The 18,797-nt window shown below is 42.6% G+C and overlaps 1 protein-coding gene across 1 annotated transcript in view; it reads right to left on the bottom strand.

Annotated features, from left to right (window-relative positions):
* The window catches only part of Kdm3b (lysine demethylase 3B), a 63,413-nt gene that overhangs the window by 22,552 nt on the left and 22,064 nt on the right, over positions 1-18,797 (bottom strand). Inside the window, exons 5-11 of the mRNA XM_028762697.1 lie at positions 18,587-18,711; positions 16,274-16,348; positions 11,978-12,577; positions 6,725-7,973; positions 5,760-5,961; positions 3,571-3,785; positions 2,553-2,705 (exon numbers count right to left, since the gene is read on the bottom strand). Coding sequence (XP_028618530.1) covers positions 2,553-2,705; positions 3,571-3,785; positions 5,760-5,961; positions 6,725-7,973; positions 11,978-12,577; positions 16,274-16,348; positions 18,587-18,711 — 2,619 coding nt within the window. The remainder of the gene's footprint in view (positions 1-2,552; positions 2,706-3,570; positions 3,786-5,759; positions 5,962-6,724; positions 7,974-11,977; positions 12,578-16,273; positions 16,349-18,586; positions 18,712-18,797) is intronic.

An 18,797-nucleotide genomic window follows, 5' to 3' on the forward strand; every position in this document is an offset into this window, starting at 1 on the left:
CCACTCACAGGTGTGTGCCACCACATCAGGTCCACTCACAGGTGTGTGCCACCACATCAGGTCCACAGAAAGTTAAATGGAGAATTACTGTATGCCCACCTGTCTTGTTTGTTTGTTTTGAGATGAGGTCTTGTGTCATGCAGACTGGCAAACTCACTACTCAGCTGAGGTTAGTGCTAATCTCTGTATCCTCCTCCCTCTACCTTCCAAGTGCTGGGATTACAAATGTTTATCTACTACACCTGGCTTGAGTCAGACATTGTACTCCTAGGTATATAAGCAAGAGACAAGCATACGTCCACACAAAAACAGGCACACAGTGGCAGGACCCATACAGCCAAAATGAATATAACCCAGATGTACATATAATATCCATACAATAGAACATCACTAGACAATAGGAAGAAATCAACTGATATGTACTATTATAGACAAAACCTGAGTATAAAGCATTATGCTAAGAGAAGCCAGTCAAAAAGACCAAATATTATGATTCCATCTATATGACATGAATAGAATATGTAAACCTACAGAGACAGAAATTAATTAGTGGGAGCAAAAGGGCAGGGAAAGGAAGCGATGGTAAATGACAGCTAATAAGGACAAGATTTGCTAGGGTGGCCACACAACTTTATATGTTAAACTACCGGATTATACATGTTTAAAAGGTTTGTTTGAAAACGACTATGACAACAGTGTACTGACAGGGCTGTGAGCCAGCTCGGAGGTTCCAAGCACATACTGCTTTGCCAGGACCTTTCTGGTCCCAGTACCCACACCAGGCAGCTAAGAACAGCTGGAACTTCTACTCCAGGAATCTGATGTCTTACCCTTTTGATTTTACCTTTTATTTGTTTGCTTTTTTGAGACAAGTCTCTATATAGCTGTGGCTGTCCTAGGACGTGTTATGTAGACCAGGCTGGCCTTGAACTCACAGGGACCCTTCTGCCTCTAGCCACAAATGCTAGGATTAAAGGCATGTCCCATCATACCCAGGCAGACTTTCTTTTGTGGCTTCTGAGAGCAATGTACTCATTCCTCTTAGGGTTTCTCTGTGTAGCCCTGGATGTCCTAGAACTCACTATGTATACCAGGCTGCCCTTGAACTCAGAGATTCACTTGCCTGTGTCTCTGAGTGTATGAATTAAAGGCATGAGTCACCACATCTGATTTAATACATTATTTTTTATTAAAAAAAAGGAAGAGGTGGGCTGAAGATTTAGCTCAGTTGTAGAATATTTCCCTAGTAGAATAATCCTTTATTTTAGGCTTCTCAAAATAGGCTGACCATTGGCAATCTTAAGACATTACAATAGGAGCTGGAATGATGGCTTAGCAGTCAAGACTATACACCGCTCTTGCAAGGGTCTCAGTTTGGTTCCCAGTACCCCTATTGGTCTGCTCTGAACTGTCTGTAACTCCAGCTCCAGGGGAGGCCATACCTTCTTCTAGCCTCTGTAAAAACCTGTATTCACATGTGCACATATACCTGCAGACAGAAACAATCACCTAATTTAAAAAACAATAAAAACGATTGCAGTACATTGGGCTCCATAGAGACACGCCGGGGCAAGCGAGAGCTGGACGGGCACTTGGCGACTCTGTGCCTCTCGGAGGAAAATCAACTAAACATGGGCAAAGGAGATTCTAAGAAGCCGAGAGGCAAAATGTCCTCATATGCATTCTTTGTGCAAACCTGCCGGGAGGAGCACAAGAAGAAGCACCTAGATGCTTCAGTCAGCTTCTCAGAGTTCTCCAAGAAGTGCTCAGAGAGGTGGAAGACTATGTCTGCTAAAGAAAAGGGGAAATTTGAAGATATGGCAAAGGCTGACAAGGCTAGTTATGAAAGAGAAAGGAAAACCTACATCCCTCCCAAAGGGGAGACCAAAAAGAAGTTCAAGGACCCCAATGCACCCAAAAGGCCTCCTTTGGCCTTCTTCTTGTTCTGTTCTGAGTACCACCCAAAAATCAAAGGCGAACATCCTGGCTTATCCATTGGTGATGTTGCAAAGAAGCTAGGAGAGATGTGGAACAGCACTGCAGCAGATGACAAGCAGCCCTACGAGAAGAAGGCTGCTAAGCTGAAGGAGAAGTATGAGAAGGATATTGCTGCCTACAAAGCTATAGGAAAACCTGATGCAGAGAAAAAGGGGGTAGTCAAGGCTGAAAAGAGCAAGAAAAAGAAGGAAGAGGAAGATGAGGAGGATGAAGAGGGTAAGAAAGAGGAGGAAGAAGAGATGAAGAAGATGATGAATAAGTTGGTTCAAGCGCAGTTTTTTTCTTGTCTATAAAACATTTAACCCCCCTGTACACAACTCACTCCTTTTAAAGAAAAAAATTGAAATGTAAAAAAAAAAAAAAAAAAAAAAAGAATAAAAACTAATCTTTAAAAAAAAGATGTAATGTGTCTCAAAGAGTTATAACAAAGACAAATGAAGGTAAGCAGCTTGAGAGGGGCATAAGCCCCTCCTGATTCAACTGCCCAAGCTTGTCCATATATGCCTACCAGTCATGTTTAGAGTTAATTACCTGAGAGAGACAGGATTACTTACCACTCCTTGGACGGCTTTTCCTGAGCCGGTAGCAGTCAAGGCAGACCCCAAATCCACATTTCCGACAAACCCAGTGGATGTTGAAGAGCGTGGTCTCACATACATCACACATCTCCCGAACCCCACGCACCGCTCGCTTCCACGCCACTTTCTCTGGGGACAGAAGAACACTCTTGGTAGTGACAACTGTGACCAACAGCATGAGACCCAGTTTTACTGACTACTACTCATGGCATTTTGTCCAGCGATATAAATTTAAAAAATAAACAAGTCTGTGTTTCTACAATTATAAGAGAAACAAATATATGTAACATTGAATGTTGTTAGGGGGTTGTAGTAACAGCAGGTGGTAAGATCCCTAGTGCCAATTAATTCCTAGGAAGTTAATGCTACATGTTATCAACTGAGAAAAAAAATACCATTCTAGTTGGGTTATAATTCCTACATTTTGAAGATGTAGGTAGGAAAAGGTCAGTCTTAGATATATAACAAGTCTGAGACCCTATCTAAAAAAATAACACAGACAGTATAAAATCTTTATGGAAAACTTGACAAAAGAAAAGATAAGTTTTCTCTCAAAATGTAAAGTATAAATTCACAGTCTAGCTTCCCTTGGTATGGAAAAAGTATGGAGTATATTTGTATTGTCTCTCTGTAATAATGAGGATTCTAGGTGAGAAATAAAGCATTAAACAGCACCATGTCTCTCAACAAACCATAGCTGGTACTGATGCAAACTAGTTCAAAGTAAACTGAGAACAGCTAACCCCACACGCAGGTGTGTGACAGACACAAAGGCACAGTGAGGAGGAGGGTCTGTTTACTAATTGTCAGAGATGGGAAGAATGGCAGGTGCTGGGAACAGCTCATCGGATTACAGGCTGCTATAAAGACAAGACAAGTCTTTTCAGTCCGAATTCATTCACAGCAGATGCCTTCTCCTCTCCATCTTTCTTTAAGGAAAAGGAAATCAAGACAGCAAGAGGTGAACAGCTGGGAACAGTGCCAGGCGCCTTACGGTGTGGCTCCACCATCATCATGGCCTCCTTCTCAGACATGACGAGCTGGCAGAACTGGTCCCCAACATTGGCCAAGATGTATTTTGAGGTTTCTAGGTCTATTCCTTCTGCTAGGGAGGAAGAGGGGATCCACAGGTTCATGGCATCCGGGTCACTCTGCTGGGGGCTCAGAAATCCCTCCACACGGAGTACCCCCTTTCGAGTGAAGACCAACCTAAGGCAAAAAGGACACAAGTCAAATACAACCGTTCCATGGTGTCTGAGGGAAAGAGTCCATACTTCCTACCTGTTACCCACAGCCCATCAAAATCTGGGCCGATCAAGTCCCTCATAGACAATGATACTATACTTGAACTATACATTTTTACATATACATTATTACATCATCAGTAGGTTACTTATAGCAGTTAATACAATGCAAATATAATACTTATGTATTTCCTGTAATAGTTAGTCTTGACACTATACTGATTAAGGACTTGGGAGGAAGAGGTGAAGAGATGGACAAGCCAGTGAGATGGTTCAGTGATTGAAGGGCCTTCCTACTGCACTGGACAATCTGAGTTTCATTCCCAGTCAACTCCTCTAAGTTACTGTCTACCAAATGCTGCACACGCAGTGCATCAGCACATACACTGCAGAGCCCAGCAAGGCATCAGATCCCCTGGGACTGGGGTTACAGATGGCTGTGAGCTGCCCTGTGTGTGCAAAGAATCAAACATGGGACCTCTCTAAGAGCAGTCAGTGCTTATCCAATGAGCCATCTCTCCAGTCCCGCAAACCATAAATAAATAAGTGTAAAAACAGGAATGAGAAAAACAAACATGCTAAGAATCCATCTCAAAATCAACCAGCCACAAATAAAATACAGACCCTTCATGAATTCCCTAACCTCACCTCATCCTAGTCTATCAACTCTGGTTCTACCAGCAATAGTAAAGCCTCAAGAACGAGCTTGCTCTAACTCATCTCCCAGGGTGGGCATAGTGGCAAACTCTTGGGAGGCAGAGGCAGAGGCAGAGGCAGGTGTGAGTTCAGAGCCAGCCAGGGCTACACAGTAAGACCCTCTGGCAACCAACCAATCAATCAACCAACCCACCCACCCACCCACCCACTCACCCACCCACTCACCAAGAGAGCAGCAGATCCCCTGGAGCTGGAGTTAGAGGGTTGTGAGGCTCCTGGCAAGTATGCTAGGAACCAAACAAGGGCTCTCTAAAAGAGTGCAGCCTCTCAAGAGCCACTGCTTTAGCCCCTTGACATCATTTATCATTATTATTTCTTCCTCTTCAAACCATGAGCGCTAACATTTGTTTTCTTTGCTTCTGAATCCACAGGAAGGGTGGGGGGCATGTGTGTGTGTGTCAGGGGAAGGGGTGGTTGGCACAACTAGTGGCCCAATAAATATTTGCCAAATAAAAGAAATTCAGGTCAAACCAATAAAATATTTAGGTTTCTTTACTTGATCTTAGTTTAAAAAAAAAAAAAAGCGGAGAGGAAACTGGATTTCTTTACTCAACAAATAAAGATTCAGCCGGGTGGTGGTGGCACATGCCTTTAATCCCAGCACTTGGGAGGCAGAGGCAGGCGGATTTCTGAGTTCGAGGCCAGCCTGGTCTACAGAGTGAGTTCCAGGACAGCCAGGGCTACACAGAGAAACCCGATCTCGAAAAACCAAAAAAAAAAAAAAAAAAGTGTAAGAATTCTTAATCAAATATGGTAAGAGACACCTTGTAATCCCAACACTTGGAGGGCTGAGGGCGGGACTGTTTGAGTCCATACTGGCAACACCAATAAGACACTGCCTCCAAACCGAAAGACAAAGGAGGGAAAAAAGAACCTTCATACTAGGCCTTATTGTAGACAGGTGGATCCACAAAAGAAACCGAGTCTTGTTTATACAACTTCAAATGGAATCAGACTTGAGAATAACTCAGGGACAGAAGCACAGCGCTACAGCTAAAACTGTTCAACTTATATTGTCTAAGGACAGAGCCACACGCCACTTCACAACCCAACTGACTGACTGACTACTCTGACAGAGCCTCAACACGGACTCTAAGAGCAAAGGTTAGGGAGAGTAAAAAAGACGGTAAGACACATCTCACATCTGTGGATCCAGAGAGATAGCCGGAGTCATTTAAAACCAATGAAAACTGGAAAGTGAGTCAGATAACAGAGCCGGTACCTCCGGAAGTGAAAGAAGCGGCAGGCTACAGTAGAATCGTCTTGCTCCTGTTCCTTAAACTTGCGGTACCTCTCCAAGCGGCACTCCCGGCACTTGTGCAGGTGAGGGGCCACGTTGATGCAGGAGCCATCCTGCAGGAAGGGCTCTCCAGACTGCTTCAGCTTCCTCACTTTACTCACGTCCTTCAGCACTGACTGGCCAACTGTCGTGAGCAAGTAGAAAGGGCCTTCACAAGAGGTATGTATAAATAGGGTCATTCTATAACAGACACACACCCTGACCTGAGCTATTTCTCTTTTTGCTCCTTGGGAATGTACCCAGAAAAGAGTGCATACAGTGAAGGCTTCAGCTGGGAACTACAAGCCATGGAGAACTGTATCAAGTAACTCAGCTAAGTGAAAACTCTAGGGATAGGTATGAAAAACTTCACAGGGAGAAAGAAGGCAGTCACCACCTGGCTCTGGTTCTTCAGGATATGGCTATTGCCTTGACCAAAGCCTCCTTGACTCCTAAAGTATACCAGAGCCTAAAGGAATGAGCTGCTTTTAACACTAGACTTTGAACAATATCCTATCATAGTCAATGAGCTCTGGTATGTCTTGGGGTAAGAACAAATAGAGGCTGTGAATCTCTTTGCTTCATCAAATCTACCAAAGGTTGCTATGGGAACAGTGACTGTTTCTTCCTCTCTCCCTGAAGTAAATTGAAAGATGGTCTAAGGGAAGTAAAAAGGAATGGGATACACAAAAAAACTTAGTTCCTGATGTTTAAAAAAAAAAAAAAAAGATCAAATCTTTTCCTTGTGGCCAGATAGCTCTTACAGTGACAACTCAGAAACAACATTGCCCAGAAGGAACAATGTCAGGTGTCTTTGACTTTGTAATTCTATGAGATTAAGAATCTTCCATCAAAGCATTTGATGCTAATGCTAGAGCAAAGCCCATCTATGGCCCCAGCAGGATCACCTTTCAGGGGAGCAGTCCGGGGCCGGCCCTTTGGGGCCTGCTTCCCTTTGCCCTTGCCCAGTAGCAGCTCAGCACTACGCTCCCCGTTGGGGCCTAGCTTCCCCATCAGGTGCTCGGGAATCCCCTTCAGGCCACTCTTGGCCTGCAGCTGCTCCTCTGAGTCACTCAGGTCTGACAGGTCACTATTGGTGCTGGAGTCCGAGTCCTGTCTGCAAGCCAAGCTTCGCTCATCCAAGGAGAACCTTCTTACAGCTTCAAAAGGAGCTTTGTTCTCCTGTGCAAACTCTGCTGGGGAGGACAGAAAGCTGCCTGAGTGCCTGCCAAAGACAGTACTGAAGGTTTTGAGGAGAGGATTGTCCTGCTGGCCAGGCCCCACAGTGGGCCTCTCTTCTGTGGGACTGGAGGAGAGAGTAGGCATCTCAATAGGTTGGGTGAGGCTGTTGGTGGGTGAGCTGGAGCGGCCATTCCCCATGGCAGAGAGGCTCGGGCCCCCAGTGCTGAGAGCTGAGCCCAGAACACCAGACACCAGTTTGGAGGAGTCAGTTGTAATAAAGAGGGGTTTCTTCTTTGCTAAAGATGCAGAATCTGCAGAGGAGTGAGTCTCGGGCCAGTTGGCTGTTGCCTTTGAGGTGACAGTGGTAGCAGAGGCAGAGCTACCTGATGCCTGAGACACAAAGCTGCTGAAAGGGCTGTGTTCTACTTTCTCCACAAATGCCAGGAAAGGGTTAGAAGGTTCTTCTCGGGATAGTTTAGGGGGCTGTAAAAATAGATTTTCATGATTCTCTGGGGTGCGGGTGTTTAGGAGACTCCGTGGGAAGGCTGGAGTAAGGGTGGGCATGCACTCTGCAGGCACTTTTCGGTCCACAGAGCTGCCAGCCTTGGGACCTGGCTTAGTATCTGCTCCAGGAACAGACCTGCCTTTACACAGGCCTGAGCTCAGGCCCTCGAGGCTTTGTTGGAATGAATCCCTGCTAGAGGAGTCATCAGCCATACTCTCTGAAACTGTGCTGAAGTAGTTACTGCTGGGTAAATTTTGGGACATGCACTGAAAAAACAAGTTCTTGGAGAGATCTGAGTCCTTCTGAGACTCTGAGGCAGAGCTGCAGCTGAAAGAAAAGCCCAAAGGCTTGTTTTCTGTGGCTAAAACTCCATTGGACTGGCTCCGTCCACTTCCAAAAGTCAATGGTTGTGACAAACTTGAGAGAGACACTCCAAATCCAGAAGAGGCCAGACTAGAATTTCTTGAATTCTGGAAAGAAGATTTTAGCTTCAGTTAGTGATCTAGCTACAACCCACTGACCTTTCTTTACCATAGCCATCACATTTCTAGAAGCCAATCAACCTTTCTCTCCTCTATTTTATGAATCTGCTCTTATAACTGCATTTCACCAGCACTGGCAGCAAGAAAACTAGTCAGAGACCACAGGAGTCATCTTTACTTTAGCACGGTGAGCCACAGATAGCAGAATGTCATCCAATCAGCTACTTTATTGGTCATTACCCACTTAATGGGAAGGCAGTGTGAAGTGACGATGCATGAGACTTAGTGTCTACAGTAGTTGGAACGGGGTTCTTCCTTTGCTATGTAACTAGAGACCTGAGACCTCTGTTGCATGCATCTACTTCCTCAATGGCCTATTACAGAAAGGCACTGCTCTCCTTGTCTTTTGAGACAAGGTCTCATATAGCTCAGGCTGGTTTCGAACTCCCTATGCAGTTCAGAATGACCTTGAACTTCAAATGTTCCTGCCTCTACTTCCCAAATGCTGAGGTTACAGGACAGGTGCATGTCAACATGCCTACTTTATGAGGTAATGTGAATTCTAGGCAAGCACTCTACCCACAAGCTACATACTCTTTCATTTAGTTAAGCTGCTGTAAATAGCTCGTGTTAAAGTGACTTCACTTTCTTACAACTCCTTGTACATTAAAGAAAGTAATTTTATTAATGTGAAATTTCATAAAGTAGATCTTCCTTTAACTCAGGCCCCTACTAATGTCATGTTCATGTCAACTTCATTAATCAGTTAATCTGAGACAGGGTCATGGCCCCCTCCCTGGCTGGCCTTGAACTCACAGAGATCCCCTGTGCCTGCCCTCTTAGTGCTGGGATTTACAGTCTGCACTACGTACCCTGCTCATGTCAACTTAAACAATACACCTAAAGATGCTAAATGACATGAGGCTATTTTTGAGTCCTCTTGTAACAATCAGGCTCTACTAAACAGATACACTCATAAGAACGCTCTTTTATTATTGGCTTAATTTAGTAATACTTAGATCCTAGCACCTAGCTTGCAAATCATGTATTATTAAGAAGAGGACACTAGCCGGGTGGTGGTGGCGCACACCTTTAATCCCAGCACTTGGGAGGCAGAGGCAGGTGGATTTCTGAGTTCGAGGGCAGTCTGGACTACAGAATGAGTTCCAGGACAGCCAGGGCTACACAGAGAAACCCTATCTTGAGAAACAAAAACAAACAAACAAAAAAAGAGGACACTATACCTTCACTTCAAAATACTGCAGAGAAGAGTTATCCCGTAACTGAAATATGGTGTATTCTTTTGGTATGGGGAAAGTCTCTAGAACTAGTTAAGAGTTCCAGTCTGTGAATGTACTAACCACCACAGAACTAAACACTTTCATAGATACAGTGAAAGTTTTCTTTTAGAGTAGCACAGAAGCCAAAAATACAAATGGAATGTCTCCAGCTGACATCTGCTACCAAGACCACTTTAGGACATTTTAGAGTTAAAAAGTGAAAGTTCACTTCTCCACACTAACTACACAGCGCTGACACTCCCACACAACCTGTGCACGAGAGAACAGGCCTATAGCACTGAGGCTCTCCTGTAGTTTTACTAGCAACATCTGGCCAGGAGCCCGACATCTGCAGGACCATAGGGAACTCTACCTACGTTAGCTCGCTCTTTACATGAATGATAATGAGCACATTACTTTGGCTGCTCTTTTGTTTTCCTTCAAATAATTAAATTCCAAATCCTTTCTTTATAAGAAAGTGAGGAAAACTGTTACAACTCATTTTTAGAAGTTTCTTGATGGCTATTTCTCTACTGCAGATTAAGCATGGTAAAGAAACATTTATGGCTGTTCTTTGATTCCAGAAACATTAATAATGCTTGATAATTCCTCCAACCCATTTGACTTTTTGGGGAGGTGAACTGAGGGTTGGGGATAACGAGGGACTGAACCTACAAGAACTGTGAACTTATTAGGCAAGTATTCTACTGATAAACGATATCCCCAGCCTTCTAACCCCAGGAAAGAAATACCCATTAAGCCCACATTACTGACATTCATTCAGCTTACGTACTCCAAGAATCGACGTACTTGCTACAAACATCACTTCTGTAGCGCATAAATTGGTTTGTTTAATAAGCCCATTTATACTCATACTACTTTAGACAGTGTTAATTTTAATAACTCAGGGACTCTGAAGCCTTATCTGCACTAGAAATCCACATAGAGCCACCTGGTTGCTTTGCTACTTAACAGAGGAAAAGCCATAAACAGCATTACATTTATAGGCCTTCCCTTCTGCCTGGACATTTCATCTCCCTCCCTAACCCTCAATACTAAGGATTTAAAAATTACATTTGCTAGGAAAGGAAAGAAGTGAGGTGAAATTAATAAACAATAGGTTTTGGTGGAGACTAGAGCCTGAACCCTGGGCTTTATTTACACGTAACAGTCAAGTGCCTCCCATGGTGCCACACTCTCAACCAACTGCCATTTTTATCTGCTATGCCCATACCTGAAGTGACTCCATTTTAGTTTGTATGTGAGCGCCTTCTGCAAACAGGGATTTTTCTTTTTAGACAGGGTCTCATGTAGCCCAGGCTGGCCTCAAACTCTTTAAGTAGCTTAGAATAACCCTGAACTTTCTGGCCCTCTTACTGCTACCTCCAGAGTGCTGTGACTATAGGTATACATATACTTCCATGCCTGGTTTTCATATACAATATACAGTACTTAGCACACAGTAGTTTTTCTGTATATAATTTTCTGTTTAGGTTTTCTTTCAATTTTGTAACAAAGCCTTAAGTTCCCAAATTGTTTTAAATTGCTGGTTCAAATGGACCCTCTGCTCAGTTTCCGTATCAGCTGAGACTACAAGAACAAGACACCATATCCAACTTTTTGTTTTTTAGAAAAGATTTATTTACTTTTATGTCCAAGAGTATGAGTGTTTTGCCTGCATATATGCCAGTGTACCACATGTATCGGCCTGCAGAGGAAGGTGTCAGATCCCCTGAACCAGAATTATAGTCAGTTATAAGCTACCATGTGGGTGCTGGGGATTGAAGCCAGGCCCTCTGGAAGAACATCTTAACTGCTGAGCCATCTTTCCAGCCCTCAAACTTTATATATATATTTTTAAAAGGTCAGGGATTTCAAATTCTTTTTTTTTTTTTTTTTTTTTTTTGGTTTTTCCAGACAGGGTCTCTCTGTGTAGCCCTGGCTGTCCTGGAACTCACTCTGTAGACCAGGCTGGCCTCGAACTCAGAAATCCCCCTGCCTCTGCCTCCCAAGTGCTGGGATTAAAGGCGTGCACCACCACCGCCTGGCAGGATTTCAAATTCTAACATGAGTTAACATGAAAGAAAGATATGACTTAACACTTTGGTGACCAAACTTGGTCAATTAATTTTTATATTGTCCATTTTAGCAAAAAAAAAAATTATGTACACAGTAAACTAAATACTACTGCAACTAACTCTATCATAATTTTATAGTACTGCTCTTTAAAAGAAGAAAATTAGCAACAAAAAACTATAGCCATGTCAAATGATTGGAAGCAGGTTACCCATGAGGAAAAACATGACAGAAAATGAACTGAAAATGGCAACAGCAGCTTGCAGAACCTTCGCTATGGTGTTTACCACCATCAACACTGTAAAACTCATTAACTCTGCCTCTCAGACTCCTAGTTAGGGGCTCAACTACAATGTGAACTAAACAGACAGCTGAAAAAGAAGATCCCCACCAGATCTTTTTCACATCTCATTAAATAGTCTACTGGTTTTTAATTAGCTCAACTGTCAGTTGGCTTTTAAGAGCTGATAGTTATTTAAAAAAAATACACATTTGCCAAATGAGCACGAATGGCCCAGAGAGTACAATGTAAGTCTATATCAAAAATCGTCCTTCCTGGGGCATTTTTCAATGTTTGAACAATGAAGGAGAGTGGAAGTTAACCCAAATCTGCCAGTCTGCCCTGAAGCAACTCACCTCTCCTGAGGCCTGCGACCAGCTGCCTTTCTGTTTTTCCGGCCCAGTCCCTGATGCAAGACCAGTGTCTGAGATCCTCACCGTGGTTGGGGTGGAGCTGGCGGTGGTGACTACAGCTGCTGAAGCCACCATGCCCTGGCTAACTTGTTCCAGTGTTTTTCCTGCCTCCTTGTTTTCAGCTCCACCTACCTCTGGGGCCAAAGGTGTCTGACCTGTGGCTGAAGCATATGGAGTGAAAGGTACAGGCGTGTCCCCACCTACAGGCTCATCCTGTACCACCAGAGTTCTGCCGTTTTCTTTGGTGTAAGTGGCAAAGCGCATGTTTCGGTTAATCTGGGGCACAAATGTAGACGGTGGCTGCTTGGCTCTCTGCGGCAGCCCTGGCTCTCCACTGGCATCACCTCCTTTCCAGGGCCCTCGGCTTGCCTCTCCTCCATCACTCCCATTACTGTCTACTTCACCCCTGTCTCCTTTTAATTTCTTTGTAGCAGGGTCACACCCAGAGTCCGAAGCACTTTTCCTCCTCCGGCCATCTCTCCCCTCTATGCTCTCTCTCTTCTTCTTTCCTTTGGAAGATTTTACTGCTTTTATGGTACCCCCCTACAAAACAAAATTCAAAAAAGGTTTATTGTAAGGGATCTTCCATCCTGTGAAAATCATTAGCCATTAATGCTTTCCCATCCTAGAAGCATACAGAGCAGGCACAGCTCTGATGCTGCTCTAAGACACTGGACAGTTCCAGTCCTCCAGTGGCTTCCTTTGTATATACCGCACTCAAGATCACAGTGGCTGGGGCTTCACTGCCTTGGCAAACCCTTGCACAGAAGGTACACTACTTCATGGGATTTTTTTTTTCTTTTTTTAGAGAGATTCAACAATTTGTGGAATTTTTGTTACAAAACAAATTGTCAGAGCTAGGCTGGGAGCTCATTTGTCCTATAATTTTTAAATTTCCCTTTATGTAATGCCACATGTCTGCCTTATGTATGCAGGTACCTTCAGAGGCCAGAAACGGGAGCAGGATCCCTTAGTGATGGAGTTACAGACACTCATAAATGGTCTAACATGAGTTCTGGTTCCTAAACACCAGTTCTCTGACAGAGCATCCCTTTCAGACATCTTTCCAGGGCCAGGGTACAGGTGGTGGTAGCTGGAGAGAAGACTCCAGGAAGAGCACTGGCTACTTGACTCCCAGAGTCCACATGGCAGCTCTCAACCATCTGTAACTCCACTTCAAGGGGTCTGACGCCCCTCCTCACATCCAAGGGCACCAGGCACGCTCAAGTGTGTACATATACATGCAGGCAGAACATCCATACACATAACATAAGTACCTCTAAAAGGTAAAATTTATTTATTTATACTTATTCTGAGACGGGGTTCTCACTATGTCCCCCCGACAGCCTACAAGTCTCTGTGGAGACCTCAGGTTAGCCTCAGACACGAGCGCCTGCCTCTGCCCACCAGGGCTGGGATTATGATGTACTCCATCTTATCTGCTTTTGATACAAGTTTTCATTTCAAATTCTGAAATACAAAAACTCCTAGAAATATGTGAATCATGACCAAAGGAAAGGTGAACCTGACAGGTTTGAGCTGCACATAGACATTCAAACAATCAGTCAAGGAAAGAGAAAAAAATAACAGATCAACAGAGGCCCAAACCACAAACTTCCTTGCTAGTATTTCATACTGCCAATGACATCTTATGATTTTAGAAGCCAGAACTAAGAAGATATGGATCTGAAGGGATCTTTCCTAAGAAGCAGGTTTTAGGCTGATTCAGAAACAAGGTGGTAATGGTCTAGTTGTGTGCAGTAATCAATATTTACCATTTAATAAATCTACCCTCAATACTTATAGAGCCACATCTATACTGTGATCATTATATTTGGAATGTCAATTTTTTAAATATTTAAAATTTTCTTGGACCCATGTGGAGTGGTGCATGCCTTTAATCTGAGCAGAGGCAAGGACAATCTCTGAGTTGGAGGCCACCCTGCTCTACTGAGTGAGTTGCAGAACAGCAAGGTCTACACAGAGAAATCATCTTGAAAAACAAAACAAATAATAAAATAAAAATTTTTTCTTCTTCCTAACTTCTCTCTCTCTTTCTTTCTTTTCTTTCTTTTGCTGACTTCATTTTTCCCTCCTTTTTCTTGTAAAACTTAAAAAAATTTGGTTTATTTTATGCATATTGCATGTATCCCCCAGTTTATGTATGTATACCCCGTCCATACACACGCCTGTGGACACTAGAAGAGGGGATCTGATCAATGGAACTGGAGTTACAGGTAGTTCTATGCCAGCAAGTGGGTGCTGAGAGCTAGACCTAGGACCTTCACAAGAACAACCAATGCTCTTAACCTACGCACCATCTCTCCAGCCCCTCTTGGAAAACTCAAAAAAAGACAGCTCAAGATTTACTTCCATTTCACTCACACGACTGGTAATATTACCCGTTTCCATAGAGATAAGTAACAGGTATAAATAAATAATAACATACTCATTATAACTAAGTACCTATCATATTTCTGGTAATATTACCTAAGCTTCCCGAATCTTTTATTCAAGAGTAGGAAACACTTTGTTGAACATTATTTCATCCTCATTTAAAACTGTTCTGCAAATTTTTAGTCTAAATGCAGACAAATGCTCACTGAGATATCGTCTTTCTTGTTCATTCAATCATCCACACGCTTCCTCATCCCCAGTCACAGATATGACAGGGCTGATCTTGAATGTCTAAAAGGGTAATTATAAAACTTGGCACAATATCGATAATAAATGCACTTTGTTCGTCAAGAATACAGTCCTACCATAACAAAGCCAAAAAAGAACCAATATCTTCAGCTAAAAAATACAGATCTAATTTCTAACACATTTGGCCAAATTGCAGACCTAGCTCAGAGTAGCTTCCTACCATTCCTTAAACAACCAATGTACGCCCTATTATGCTGAGCTGCTCAGATGTGAGCAGACAGCGTTGGGCAGTAGGACCTATATATGCTCTCCAGTTTTATCTAACCAACAGCGCAGTACCAACTAAGTGCTTAAGGAAACAAATTAACTCTAGAAAGGAACAAAAGCAGAGCTCTGTACATCATTGAAACAACAGGCATCCTCAGCCATGCACACACAGTAAGGGCTTATCCTACTGCAGGAATATAACTAAAGAACTATTAGATTTACCCTGGTTCCTTCCTTTCCTTCTGATCTTGTTTCAACAAGAATGACTGCACAGTGGTGCATGGTGGTATAAACCTTTAAGCCAACACTTGAGAGACAGAAGCAGGCAATCTCGGAGTTTGAAGCCAGCCCAATCTACATAGGATACATAGACACGTACAGATCCCATCTCAATAGAAAACGGAGGACTGCATACTTATCTAGCAAGATGGAGAGAGTAACATTTATAGAAGTGCTAGTATTTTTGAGGACTATGAATGTTGTTTTGTCTTTTGAAGCAGGGCCTCAAGCAGACCATGCTGGCCTTGAATTCCTGGCACTCTTGCCTCAGCACCAATGTGCTCACATTATTTGAGTTCACTGTCATGTCTAGCTAGCTCAAACAGATTTTTAACGTAAACTTTTTTTTAACATAGATTTATTTTATTTATATGAGTACTCTGTAGCTGCCTTCAGACACACCAGAAGAGAACATTGGATCCTATTACAGATGATTGTGAGCCACCATGTGGTTGCTGAGAATTAAACTCAGGACCTCTGGAAGAGCAGTCAGTGCTCTTAACTGCTGAGCCATCTCTCCAGCCAACATAATTTTTTTTGTATGTTTTTTGTTATGATACTTTTGAAGGAATCAAGAGTTGGCCTGGTTCATGGTAATTATAAAACAAACCACTGTGTGCGCAGTACTGAACTGGGCATTTGTTTGATTTGATTCTACTACAAAATATAGAATTTCAGACCACCTTGGAGGCCAATGGGACCTGATTGGGGGTTGGGAAAACATAGCTTTCCTTTTATTTCCTATTGTTAGCATTGTTCATTCCAGTTTTAACTATCTATTAAACTTGTCCTGAGAGAATATAAGAAAGAGACCATGACTTGTACAATTAAGAGACATCGCTTTAATTAAAAGGGTTTGCTCAAACTAGGTTTCTTTTATAAGACATGTTCTCTCTTAACTAGACAAATCATATAGTAAACAGAAAAAAAAAAAACCAGCAGAGCTGGACAGCTTAAGGGTACCCATGGAAAACATAGATTGAAGAAATGCACATAATAGAGTAATTACTACAAGCTCATGAATCTACTTAGACTCCATCACTGTACCTCACTCTGTGGTGTCGAATTATCCATCAGCATAACATGGATGAGTCTGGGGTCTACTGACTTGATCTCACCAGTCTATGGGAGCAGGACAGCAGAACACATGAAAAACAAGAAAAAAGATATTTAATACCTTGATAAGATATAGTATTAAACATGCCCCTTAACAATATAGGTAGTTACAAGATGGAAAACTTCTTCACAAGATGGAAAACTTCCTAAGAAGAGTGCTCTCAATTTCCAATGTATTGGAAATAACATCTACAATAGTACAAACAAATATTTGTTAAGTTAATGAATTAAAGAACTGAGTTTAAGACTTAAGAATATCTTTTTAGAAATATTCATTTAAATTTCTTTTTGTTTGTTTGTTTTTGTTTTTCGAGACAGGGTTTCTCTGTGTAGCCCTGGCTGTCCTGGAACTCACTCTGTAGACCAGGCTGGCCTCAAACTCAGAAACCCGCCTGCCTCTGCCTCCCAAGTGCTGGGATTAAAGGCGTGCATCACCACTGCCCCTTCATTTAAATTTCTATAACTCTAAGCCAACAATCATTAAAAGAGGTACTCAACTATTAAAGAAAAAATAAAACCTTTGGGACTGGACAATGTGATGTAAGTACAGATTTATTGTGTTTTTTTGACCTAGCAATTTCACACTAAGGAATTTACTTATTTTTTAACAGACTTATTTTTAATTATGTGTACATAAGTGTTGTGTGTGGGTATGTGTACATGAGTACAAATGGTCAAAAGAGAATGTGGGATCCCTTGTAACTGAGCTACAAACAGCTATGAGCCACCCAACAGGTGCCAGGCACCAAACTCAAGCACTGAGTGCTCTTTACAGCTGAGCAGTCTTTTCTCCCCACAATAAGGAGTTCATCCTTATAAATAACATCTGTGAAGGAATGTTTAACTGTGCTAACTGTGCCCATAGCTGTTAGTGAAAATACTGCACATAATTTAAAAGTCCCCAATTTTAGACTAAATTATGATATATCCACTTAGAATATACATGTATTTTGAAGGGATGAGTCAAGTTTTAAGTGTCTATACTGACATATATATAGCACAACAAACATACAATTATGTTCAAAAGATGAATTGTGCCTATGTGCCATATCATACCAATCACTAATGTATAACTTATACAGCTAATATAAATAACAATGTATCATGGACATGCACATAGAAACTGCTAGGCAGAAAACAGAAAACATGGCATTGATGGCACCATATTGGGAGCTGTGGGTCTGGGGAAATGACAGTTCTCATTGTCCACTTTACACATATGTATACTGCTTGACATTTAAAACAAATGTCTGTAGTGGGGACTGGACAGAAGGGGCAGCTCTGTGGGTAAGAGACTTTGTTTCTCTTTTAGAGCAGAGGACCTGGACTGACACACATGGTAAATCGTTAACTGTCTGAAACTTCAGTTCAAGGAAATCCCACTCTCTGCTGGCTTCTGTGGGCACAGTAGGCACATAGTGCACACACATACATAAATTTAATTCTTTTTTCTCTTTAAGATCCATCTACCTGCTGGGCAGTGGTGGTGCACGCCTTTAATCCTAGCACTTCGGAGGCAGAGGCAGGCGGATTTCTGAGTTCGAGGCCAGCCTGGTCTACAGAGTGAGTTCTAGGACAGCCAGGGCTACACAGAGAAACCCTGTCTCGAAAAACCAAAAAAAAAAAAAAAAATCCATCTACCTAAGCTTCTCATGGACCAGCTTGACTGTGTTGTAACCTGTTTCTGGAATTTGGCATGCTCCCCATCCTGCAGAGGTGACTTGAATCTTGAACATACTCTGATAAGATGCTTTGCCAAGTAATTTTGAAATCTTTAGCCAAGGTCCTACATAACCAAAATTCCTCTGGAAACTCCCTAATCCTTGGAAACCTCAAAGCCTTGGAGTTTTGAGTGCTATATAAACCCTAACTTCTCCTATGTTCAATGCTATTTTCTTAACCCCCTACTTCAGAGAGAGAGCCCTGTCTGACAAAAAAATTAAAAAGCCTGCATAATTTGACCAAAGAATTTGGGCAGTGGTCTTTAATCTCATTAGGTAGGATTGACACTTTCAGAGTGCTGGACCACACGCATGCACAGCCACACTCAGCTTACAAAGGTACTTTCAGAGACACTATCCTAAAGCTGGGAAGTCAATGGGGTTTCTGCATGTTTACCTCTGATTCACAATGAACAGGCAGAAGAATCCAGTCTTCCTGTGGACTCTATGCTGAGGTAGTTACGTTCTCTATGTCATTTTCAGTAAGGCAATGGCTGTACCTCTTACAGATTAAGAGTCTCACCTCAGTTATGGACACTTCCATGAGACGGGTAACTGAGTCCTGACGGCTCACAACGCCGCACAGCCACACTTCTTCCCCTTCTGGTTGGTATACTTTGACTCTGTGGCCCTGAACACTATAGGGACCTAAAGGAGAGACCAATTAGAACTGAATGCTTTGGGCTGAGCTATATTTCATAACTACATGAGATAAAAACTTGGCATTTTCTGTG

Source organism: Grammomys surdaster, unplaced genomic scaffold (genome assembly GCF_004785775.1).
Source record: "Grammomys surdaster isolate TR1022 unplaced genomic scaffold, NIH_TR_1.0 135, whole genome shotgun sequence".
In the NCBI taxonomy this organism is placed as follows: Eukaryota; Metazoa; Chordata; class Mammalia; order Rodentia; family Muridae; genus Grammomys; species Grammomys surdaster.